The sequence below is a fragment of the Gracilinanus agilis genome, chromosome 1, assembly GCF_016433145.1.
Source record: "Gracilinanus agilis isolate LMUSP501 chromosome 1, AgileGrace, whole genome shotgun sequence".
Taxonomy (NCBI): domain Eukaryota; kingdom Metazoa; phylum Chordata; class Mammalia; order Didelphimorphia; family Didelphidae; genus Gracilinanus; species Gracilinanus agilis.
In genome coordinates, this window is record NC_058130.1 from 759,670,135 (window position 1) to 759,681,877 (window position 11,743).

The following is an 11,743-nucleotide window of genomic DNA, read 5'->3' on the forward strand; positions in this document are numbered from 1 at the left end:
AAAATTCTGACAGAGGTCTAATTACTCAAATATACAAGGAGCTAAATCAATTGTATAAAAATATCAAGCTATTCCCCAATTGATAAATGTGCAAGGGACATGAATAGGCAATTTTCAGATAAAGAAATCAAAAGTATCAATAAGCACATGAGAAAGTGTTCTAAATCTCTAATAATTAGAGAAATGCAAATGAAAACAACTCTGAGGTACCACCTCATACCTAGCATATTGGCTAAAATGATAGCAGGGGAGAGTAATGAATGTTGGAGGAGATGTGGCAAAATTGGGGCATTAATGCACTACTGGTGGAGTTGTGAACTGATCCAACCATTCTGGATGGCAATTTGGAACTATGCCCAAAGAGCAATAAAAGAATGCCTGCCCTTTGATCCAGCCATACCATTGCTGGGTTTGTACCCCCAAAGAGATCATAGATAAACTGGCTTGTACAAAAATATTTATAGCTGCACTCTTTGTGATGGCAAAAAACTGGAAAGCAATGGTATGCCCTTCACCTGGGGAATGGCTGAACAAACTGTGGTATATGCTGGTGATGGAATACTATTGTGCTCAAAGGAATAATAAACTGGAGGAATTCCATGTGAACTGGAAAGACCTCCAGGAATTGATGCAGAGTGAAAGGAGCAGAGCTAGAAGAACATTGTACACAGAGACTGATACACTGTGGTAAAATCGAATGTGATGGATGTCTGTACTAGCAGCAATGCAATGACCCAAGACAATTCTGAGGGATTTATGGAAAAGAATGCTACCCACATTCAGCGGAAGAACTACAGGAGTGGAAACACAGAAGAAAAACAACTGCTTCAACACTTGGCTTGATGAAGATATGTTTGGGGATGTAGACTCAAAACAACCACACCAATGCAAGTATCAATACTATGTAAATAAGTCTTGACTGACCACACATGTTAAAACCAGTGGAAATGTGCATTGGATATGAGGGGGGTGTTAAAAGGGGTGAAGGGGAAAATAAAGACATGAACCATGTAACCATGGAAAATTTTTCTAAAAATAAGAAATTTAAAAAAAAGAACAGATTCCCACAGCTCAGATGTGGGGGACACAGCGATGGTGGGTGGTTCCAGCCTCATAAAGCTCAGCTCCTCTCAGTAGCCCTGAGGACATGAAGACATCGAAGTGGGTGAGAGACTGTTCCAAGGTTATCAATTCTAAGATGGAAGGTAGAGTTTTTTATTTTAATAAAGGAAGGGGGCAGCAGCTGGGTGACTCAGTGGCTGGAGAACCAGGCTTAGATATTGGAGGTTCAAATCTGGCCTCAGACACTTCCTAGCTGGGTGACCCTGGGCAAATCACTTAACCCTTATTGCCTAGCCCTTACTGCTATTCTACCTTGGAACAGATATGCAACATTGATTCTAAGGCAAAAGGTAAAGGCTAAAAGTAAACAAAAAAAATACCCTCATCTTCTTTCTTAGAATTGATATTAAGTATTGATTTGAAGGCAGAAGATCAATCATGGCTAGGCAGTTGGAGTTAAGTGACTTGTTCAGGGTCACACTGCTGGGATCTGACTGAGGCTAGATTCAAATATACTTATTCATGCCTCCTGACCTGGCACTCTATCTACTGCGCTTCCTAGCTGCCCATGGGATTCTTTTTTAGGCATGGTTTGGATTAGGGTACCACTATACTCATTTCCACATATGAAATCATATTGTATTGTTATGCCTTCATTTCAATAGTCCAGGGAGGTTGGCTCTCAGATTGCCCACTGTTCAGTTTAAGAGAGACTCTGTGGAAAATTCTGCATTTTTTTCTTCCAGAGCAACATGGGCTCCAAAGGGAAGACTCTCCCATGGAATACCTGATTTTTCTTTCTCCTGCCTCTCACACCAGCCTCTATTTTACTAGAATATAGCCCATCTCAGACACTTACAGGACTGGGACAGAGCATGACAGAGAGTCATGAGTAAACTATAAGCAGAGACTTTTTGAACACTCTTAAGGGTTAAATAATAGATTTGATTCTCTCCTGGACAAAAGCTGAGGCCCTTTAATATCTACTTAAATATTGCTTCATTTTCTGAATCTTCTCATTCTTCTGTCTGCCTGTTCATTTTTTACTGATCCCCAATCTGGAGATCATGTGTGAGAACCCAATCAGATCTTGGTATAGAAAAGAACAGAAAATATCCTACCTCAACTCCCACATGCACTATATAGAGCAGCAGGAGGAGTTGAGCCAATTTCTTTGAGGGTTCAGGCTATAGAAGCCCAGCTCTTCTCAATTTTTGTCCCAGTTTTTAGACTTCAAAGATAGTTCCAGTTCCTGTTGTTCTCCTTAGAAAGTTGCCTATTCTTCCATCATTGTTTCAGCTGAATTGTTAATGTTCAATGTGCCTTTCTTTGAACTCTAAAAACAAATGATAAAGTTCCCAGGCAAAAAGAGATAACCCGGATGCCCTTCATTGGACACTTCCTACCAAGTTGATGTCAAAATATTGTGATTTCTTTTGTGCCTGAGATCTAAGGTTTGAAATCATGAAACAGGGTTATCAATCATGACTCTTTATCCTAAAAATGAGACTTTAAAATGATTTGCTAAAATAGAAATGAATCCTATTATGTTCATACCCACAACCTCCAAGTACCATACATCTTTACATACATATGTGTTACTATCTACCTATTCTCAGCTTCTTCTTACTTGCCCTCAACTTAACTGGTGTCTAACTGGGTAACCCTAACCCCTCAATGGATTCAATATCTGAGGAAAGTGGAGGCAGGCATTTTAATAATCTTGGCTGGAAAACCTGTGAGGGAGAACCTATCTTTTGTTTCAGGCATTACCCAGTTTGGAGCTTAAGGCTCTGATGTCCTCCATCTCTTCAGAAACCCCTGAATCACTTGAAGGTGTTTCTCTGCTCACTACCTGCTCACTCTTGTCAATTATAGAAATCTCTTTATTTTCAAATAGCAGTTGCAAACTTTTAAATTTCTGTTGATTCACAAAGGAGAGCTTAAAATATGTTTCCTCTTAATGTGACTATTCTTGAAAGTCCATTTTGCAAACTTCATCAGAATAGTGATTCCGGGGCTCTACAGAGAAGAACAATTAGTTCTCCATTCCTCTGTGTTCTTTGTTGGTCATCCAGTCAAATAGCCTTTACTAAGCAACTACTATGTCCCAGGCCCACAGTTGTGCCTGTGGTAAATTTTGAATATAATGAAACACACACACAGTGTTCCTGCTCTCAAGGAGGTCTCAATATAATGTAGCAGATAGAATTTTGTCATGAATGCACAAACAAGATATAGATGGGACGTATTTGGAGTCATTGCAGAGTGAAGGGAGGAAGAAGAAGGGGAAGGTAGGAAGAGGAAGGGAACTGGGAAAGGATTTTTGCAGAAAGGGGAACTTTAGCTGAGATTTGAGGGAAGAATACATATAAATGAGATGATGGGAGCAGAGAAACAGCAAATTTTGAGAATTGAATGACTAGTTGGTGTGTGTGTGTGAGAGGAGTTGAAGATGACACTATAACAAGATAGAAGTTCAGCAGATGGTTGGATTTGTGTAGAGTTAAGACAGTTTTATTTTAGACATTTTAAGTTACCTCTGGGATATTCAGTTCAAAGGTCAAAAAGTCGTTGATAGAGCATGTACACCAAGAAAGAGGTTAGAGGGCTGTGTGTGTGTGTGTGTGTGTGTGTGTGTGTGTGTGTGTGTGTGTGTGTGTGTCCGTATGGGTGGAGGGAGATAGAACTAAAGCAATGGGAAGTGGGAGATTGACAATGATACTTGAGCAGTGGCAAGGTGATGGTCTGAATCACCAGGATAGGATTGGAATATGGAGTAGAAGTATGTTAATCATTGAGAATTGGTTCAGAAAGTTGTGAGGTACTTTACACAAATAGATTTTCCTCCTTCATATACTTCCCAATCTGGCTCTTATGTTAAATGTCAGCCTTTGTTTTCCCAAGGATCCTGAGTCAGAAATGTTGGTAATTTTATTTCCTGATAGCCAACCATAATTTTGCATTAGTAAATTGTAGCCATTCCCCTTGGACTACCTTCTGGGGTCAAGAAGATCAAAATGAATCCCTCGTCTAATTGATAGCATTTTTAATACCCCAGTATAGCACTTTTGTATAATACAAAAGTCATACTTTATAATGATAATATAATCCCTACAACCTTGAAAGATAAACAATTATTATTACAGAAAGAGTCAAAGTGTATTGAATATCATTTACCACCTCTGAGGTCCATTCTAATTGCTACTATATGACCTTGAGATGCTAAGTTTCTCATTAGTGATTAATTCCTTGCCCCCATGAAATTGGGGAAGACAAAGAGATGTTGGAAGGATTTGTAGAATATAAAAGAGATTTCTCGATTGTGTGAAAATGTTACTGAACTATTTGCTAACTTTGATTCTTTTTAATTTTCAACAGAGAGGCAAAGCGGTTAGTGTTAAATTGAAATGAGCAAAAGAGACAGGGACCAGATACATATTTTGTCTACACATACTAAATTCTGCCTGGATATCTGTGAAGTGATCCCCTTCCATAATTTCAAATTATTTACCTTTTCAGTATATGCTGAGACTAATTCTTTTTTTTCTTAAATCCTTACCTTCTGGCTTAGAATCTATACCGTGTATTGGTTCCTAGGCGAAAGAATGGTAAGGGCTAAGCAATGGCGTTAAGTGACTTGCCCAGGGCCACAAAGCTAGGAAGTGTCTGAAGCCAGATTTGAATTTAGGTCTTCCCATCTCCGGGCTATGCTGTCAATCCACTGAGCCACACAGCTGCCCTCAAGAGAAATTCTTTTACCACCACCCTCTTCAAAACAAATTTGTCTTATCATATCCCAGAGAAAGAGAAGGAAGGGACAGCTGAAAGAGAACACATAGAAGGCAATGGAAAAGGAAATGATCCTGAGAAAAGGGAATGAGAAAGGCAAGAGAAGAAGCATTTATTCCTGTATTATTCCCTCAAAATTGTTCCCTTGGGATTCCAACTTCTGTGACTTACCTTAATCCCCAAAGGGGACAAAGTATCCCTGCTTCTCCCTTCTGCATCATTTCCTCCAGGACAGAATGAATAGGTCTTCTCTCAAGGAAAGACATGTCCTTGGGAAGACTTACCTGGAGATGTGTTTTGTGTGGACGTGGAGCTTTGGAGATGCCCACCAGTTGTGGAATGGCTGAACACTTGCAAAGCCTTCCACCTCCAGAGACAGAAGTGATAGAGAAGTAGATTGAAGGATACCATTTTTGCTTTCTTTCTTTTTTTCACTTTTCATAATATGTTTTCTTTAATAGCATAATGAATATGTGTAAGAAGGAAATTTTATTGAGCAGTCCCTCATTTATAGTAGCTGAGCAATCCCTTTAGTTTGTTTTTTTGTAACTGTGTCAGTTGTTGTTAAAATATAGTCATAGGCAAAAAACTGTATATAAAAGCAGATAAAGAATGTCAAGCCAGGGGAATACCTGAGTTATAATTTCAAATGAGTGTATTCTTATAGTAATTTTGAATGTGTGTTATCATATGAATCCTAAGTTAGTTACTATGTTAATTCTATGTGTATGTGAATCAATTTTATGATATATTTTGTAGCAAACCAATTCATTGAAACACAAAGAAACAAAGCATGTAATGCTAACAAAGCCATGAAGAGATATTGGCTAAAAGATTTGTCAAAGACATCAATTCACCACTAATTGATTAGCAGCACCGAAGAGAATGGTTTGCTAATAACTCAGTGACAGGTTGGAAGGAGTTCTCTAAAGATCTTCTAAAGGGAGCATAGCCAACTCATGTGGAATCACTAACATACTGGATCACAGAGTCATCACCCCACATTGTATCATTGCACTTACATATTAGGCTAGTTTAAATGAAAATTAATAGGATAAATATAAAATATTACATTCAACCTAAAAATAAGTTCTGATGGAGGTGGATTAGAGAAGCTTATGTAGAAAACACTTCATCTAAACAATGATACACATAGATCTGGAGCTTTATTGAACTTGTTGTAATGAATTTCTGGGACGAGATGGACACCACTTTTGAGTGACGACACCAGCAGTTGAAGACCTCGGAATGTACCCAGGTGCCATGAGCCAGGGCAAAAGTTAGTTGGAGCCAACCCTATAAATACCCACCAGGCACAGCACAAGGGAGCTCAGTCTGGATTAGAATTTGGGAGGTGGGAGGTTGAGAAGGAGGGTAGGCCTGTACCTGCAACCCAATTGTTTTACTGAGAGAGCTAGAGATCAATTACCACCATCATCATTAGAGATGAGAGAGAAATTACTGTCATTGAAAGGTCATCAGAAGCCTTCCCTAATCTTTGGCTTGGCTTCAGCCAAGTCAGGCCTGAGTTAGTGAGAGGGTAAAGAACCTCCAGTCTCTACCTGATCTAGCAATCTCCATAGCTTGATCCTTTGTTTAGACAACTAGCAATAGGGTTTCCAAATCTTTCATCCTTTCCCTTGTTCCTAAACCCATTAACTAGAATTAAATATAGTGTTTTATTACAAAATACCTTTCCTGAGTGGTGAATATATCTAAGCCCTTGGGAAGGGAAGTCAATCATGCAATCAGATCCACAGGGTTAATCAATCAGCACACCAATAGCCCTTATCAATAATCATTCTGACCCCAGGTTGGGGAAGTAGGGAAGTTAACTACACATACAACTTCTCAATGGTTCCCTGCCTGGGCAACTGTTAAAAGAGTACAGCTGACAAGCTCAGTCCAGCAGAACCTGTCAGGTGGGAGAGGCATAACCTTTCTGCCAACAGCACCTACACAGAGGCCTGTGGGTGAGAGTGTGCTCTCTCTCTCTCTCTCTCTCCCATCAAATCCAATCCAACCTTTAAGGGCCTCATTATCCTTATAACAAACTGAAAGTTCACTACAAGTCAATAGTACTGAATGACTCTATTCGTCACTCAGAATTTCAATTGATGGATCTGTTTCATCCCATGATGTCTGTCCTGGTCACTGGGATCCTGAAGTTGTTAAACTCATTGCCTCAATCCTGGTATCCCAGAGGAGATTATCTCCTCAGCAGTCATCAGTCTCTGGGACCAGCAAAAGCCATGAATGTGCAGCCATGGAGCATCCAAAGAGAAGCAGATTTCCCTTTGGCAGGTAGACAACAAACTCCCAATTGAGTTGAAAGAATCTCTGTTCCTACTCATAACCCTTTAGTTCCCTTCAGAAGAATTTTTAACCTTTTCTCTCTTCCTTCTCAGTCCATCAAATGGCTGCTGTTATAATAAAAATATAGGACTCTTATACTACTATGCTAGACTCCTAGGGGATATTGGTTTGGGAAGCTGCGTCTTGTATTCCCCTAGGTAGCTGGGGACTGGGGAACACCAACTCATTCACCTTTGCTAGATTATATAATTCCTATTTCTATATAACAGAGCCCAGGCAGGACCCTTATGGTCTGGTGGATGGGTAACCCCTTCAGGTCCCACCTGGGGTTGGATTAATTATTTATACTGGGCTCTAATTAGCCTTGGATCACATTTCATCTGACTGTGTTGCTCCCTCCCCAAGGGTTGTGATATAATGACCATTCAGGAAGGTACTTAATAAAACTTTATCTATTGATGTTAAATAGGGAAAAGAATAAACAGGAACGGATTGGGGATAGGAGACCCTGTCACACTAATATCTATGATCAATAATCCCTCAGGACTGTGGGCTGTTGTTTCAGTAAGGCTGTACCTAGTGGTTTCACACTCCTCTGGTTCAGCTTGGCCATTGCCAAACCAGGGAGGGCAAATTGCTCAGTTGGTACAGATATGATGATTTCTCTCAGCTTCCTTGTTATCAGTTTGTGATATGACAGACTCACGCAGCCTTCAGAAAGTAACCACCCTTAAGGAAATCCACCCTCTTCTTCTACCTCTCTTCCTCCCTTCACCTCCCGGGCCCATATACCTAATAGCTAATGATGATTCAAATGCCTAAAGATCTAGGGAGATACAGAGAGGATTGATGACCCATGGCCAGAGACCCACAGAACACTTCTCCAAGATCCAAGATCCAAGATTAATGGTCAAAGCTCAAAGACCAAAGCTCCAAGAACCAAGACCCCTCCCAGATGACTGTTAGGGGTATTTATATCCTCAAGCCAACTTCCTTTGCTCCTGTCCTCATGGCATTTGGGAACATTCTGATGTCTCCAACTGTCTCCCTTGTCAATCAAGGTGAGACTAACAATCCTCAGAGTTTGAATATAACACTGCCCAGGGACTGAGGAGGGCAAAAGAAAATCCTGTCTTTATAGGGAGAATCTCTTAGAACAAAACTCTTCTTTCAGCTTGATGGGAATTGTAGACAGAGACAAAACCTCCCTCCACCTTGGTCAAAATCCAAGAAGTTCAGTTATTTCTATTTGAAGACCCACAATTCCTTTCTACCCAGCATCCTTTCCTAGGTCTTCTCTCAAAATTCCCTTCCTTCAACTAATCCTAGAAATCAGACTATCCCTAACTTATTCCTACATTCCACCCTCTGAGCATCTGATCAATCTATGGATTTGTCATATGCTCATCACTATATAAATCCCCCTTATTTTAACCTATTCTATTTTACTTATCTAATCCCACAACAAATAGTTCTTATCTAAACCTTACCTATCCCTCTCTATCACTACATCACACTAAGAAATCAGGGGGAAAGGAATTACAATAGCAATTACATAAAAGAAAACAAATTTAGAAGTTGCAATAACAGTAGCAAAACTCAACATACAGAATGTAACAAAATATTTCAAAAATAAAGTTACAGATAACACAATGTAGCATACACTTTTACAATAAACAAAACTGTCTAATCATGCAAAAACATATACAAAATATATCTTAAACTCTTAGTTGAGACCATTGCAAAACAAAACTTTTCCTTATGCTATATCCTATTCTAATTCATAAAATAAAACTGTCCACATAAAACTGAAAACTAAGTATTTTATCCTAAAAATCCTATCTTTGGAACCTTTAATAAAGCCTCTCTGTTTCCAGATGGAACCAGTTGCATGGCAGATACAGAATGCATAAAGGGAATCTGTTTCGATATTAGCCCTGTTGCCTTCAGATAACAAATTGGCATATTTCAGATCAACCAATTCTGCCCCTTGTGCACTCATATTCTGGGGTAATGAACCATACCACAGTGTCTCAAACTCAATGACCACTGTGGCCCCTGTAAAATGGATGTGTGTGTGCTCATACGTATTATCTATGACAATGTATTAAGTCATACTTTTCATTCTCCTGTAACTTTTAATATTTTTCAAAGTGTGTTTGACATATCTCTAGGGCTACATTGTTTGGAAAATACAGGATTTTTCATGGGAGACAATTTCTCCATTTATCATTAATTGTTCCTTTATGTTAACGTACTATCCCGTATCAGGGATGGGGGAGGAAGGAGAGGCTTATTGTTTCTGTTTTCTCATTATGTAAGCTTCTGTGTATGGGAATGGAAAATTCAGGTGCAGTTTGTTGGAGTTTACAATCTTAAACATTAACTCACTATTTGCTGGTGTGTTATGAAATGATTTCTAGGGGAATTTCTGTATTATTGCATGTAAAGGTGGGAATTTCCTAGGAATCTGTAGGGTGCCTGTGAGGGTTCTAGTAACAGCTTTTACTGTTCTTCTGATTTTCCCTGGGGGTGAGTAGGCATATTGATCACAATAATTCCAATAATAAGAAGTGTTAGTAAGAGAAGAGTAACACAGGGGTATCTGAGAGAAGGGTTTCCATCCTGGGGCTGCCATGCACTTCCTCGAGGTCCACCCTGTGATCATGTCAGATAGGGTGGGTTTTGATGGCCCCCAGCAGTATGATATGTCCATGTGTGTTGTATGTGTTGTGTTTATATATGGGTGTCGAGAATGTGTGTGTGTGAGATGGGTCATACTTTTCCTTGTTTTGGCCTCAATAAGTCACATAACCCAATCTGTCACCAGATTCCTGGACTTCCTTCTCCCAGTAAGTCCTGGAGCCTCCAGCCAGTAGGGGTTCCTGAATGCAGGGTCCTGGAGTCAGGAAGACCTGAGTTCAAATCCAGTTTTAGATACCAGCTTTGGGACCATGTGCAAATCTCTGAAACCCCAGTCTGCCTCAGTTTCCTGAACCATAAAATGGGGATCATGAGAGTACCTACCTCCCAGTGATATGGTGAGGATTAAAGAGATATTTGTAAAGCCCTTAGCAAAGCACCTGGCATATAGTAGGCAGTTAATAAATGCTTGTTCCTTACAGTTAATTACGGTTCAACCATAAGAAACACCATAAGGGAAAGGGAGGGATCTTGTCTCCTCTTCAAAAAAGGTAAGAGGGGGGCTTCTACCCTCAGAAGGGGTGCAGGAAGAAGGGGGTCATTTCATAGGCTTCCTTGTCTGAGCATCTTGTTCTTGTCCTCAGGATAATTTATCCAGAGTGTTGGGGTGGGAAGTGTCCCTCTCCCCAAACCCTTCCACCTGTTCCTCCCCCAGGGCCCTCTGGAGGACCACCCTGAGGGCTTCCCTCCCTCTTTTACGCCATTGGCTGCCCAGGAAGAAGTAAATGAAAGGGTTTGCACTGCTGTTCACACAGGCCAGGAGCCTTGGGAGCCCATGAGGCACTAAAGGATAGCGGTGAAACAACCAAATTGCATCAATAATCCCCAAGGGCAGTTCAAAGAGCAGGAACAGGAGGACTGCCAGCAGGATCAGGAGGTAGAGCCGGGGTGGCTGCCTGTGTTGGGAGCTGCACTGGACCCTCAGCACCAGGGTCAGGCTGGACACGCACAGCATACAGGTGAGGAGGGAGAACCACCCGATCTCCATGAAGGGCAGAGTGTTGTACAAAACGTAGACATGGAGATTCTCAAGGAAACGAAGAACCACAAATATTACCCAGAACAAGCCAGGCAGAGCCCATAGGATGGCGCACACAGTTGCAGATGTGTGCTTGGGCCTGTGACATCTGTACCAGATGGGGAAGAGCACAGAGAGACAGCGCTCGGTGCTGATCACCACCAACAAGCTCAGGCCCACGCAGTAGAACAGGTTTAGGATCCAGCGCCCTACAACCAGGACAAGAGAGTGAAAATATCCAACAATTTCCCCCATGCACAACACAAAGCAGCTACCAAGGAAGAGGGCGTCGGACCCGGCCAAGTTGAGGATGTAGACAGAGAAGGGGCTCCTCTGGATGTGGAAACCCAGAATCCACAGGACGATGCTATTCCCCACCAGCCCAACCAGGGCAATGACCAGAGAGAGGATGTCCATCCCATAGAATAAGGCAAATTTTCGATGTGCCTTAGCCACCGGATCGAAACTCGAATTTGTCCTCATCTGCCCTGTGATGTCAAGAACAGATTCCCACTGCTCAGTTGTGGGGGACACAGCCATGGTAGGTGCTTCCAGCCTCAGAAAGCTCAGCTCCTCTCAGTCACCCTGGGGACACCAAGACATGGAAGTGGGTGAGAGACTGTTCCAGAGTTATCAATTGTAAGATGGAAGGTAGATTTTTTTTAAAGGAAGGAGGGGTGGCAGCTGGATGGCTCAGCAGATTGAGAGCCAGTTGTAGAGATGGGAGGTTCTGAGTTTAAATCTGAATTTCAACACTTGGTAGCTGAGTGGTACTGGGCAAGTCACTTAACCCCTATTGTCTAGCCCTTACCTCTATTCTACCTTGAAACTGATACACAGGATTGATTCTAA

General features: G+C 41.2%; 1 protein-coding gene across 1 annotated transcript; it reads right to left on the minus strand.

Annotated features, from left to right (window-relative positions):
- Window positions 1–10,453: 10,453 nt before the first annotated feature.
- LOC123232379 (mas-related G-protein coupled receptor member X2-like) lies at window positions 10,454–11,431 on the minus strand. The gene has a single exon (XM_044658807.1). It carries the CDS (start codon window positions 11,429–11,431, stop codon window positions 10,454–10,456), a length of 978 nt encoding a protein of 325 aa, XP_044514742.1.
- Between the last annotated feature and the right edge of the window lie 312 nt (window positions 11,432–11,743).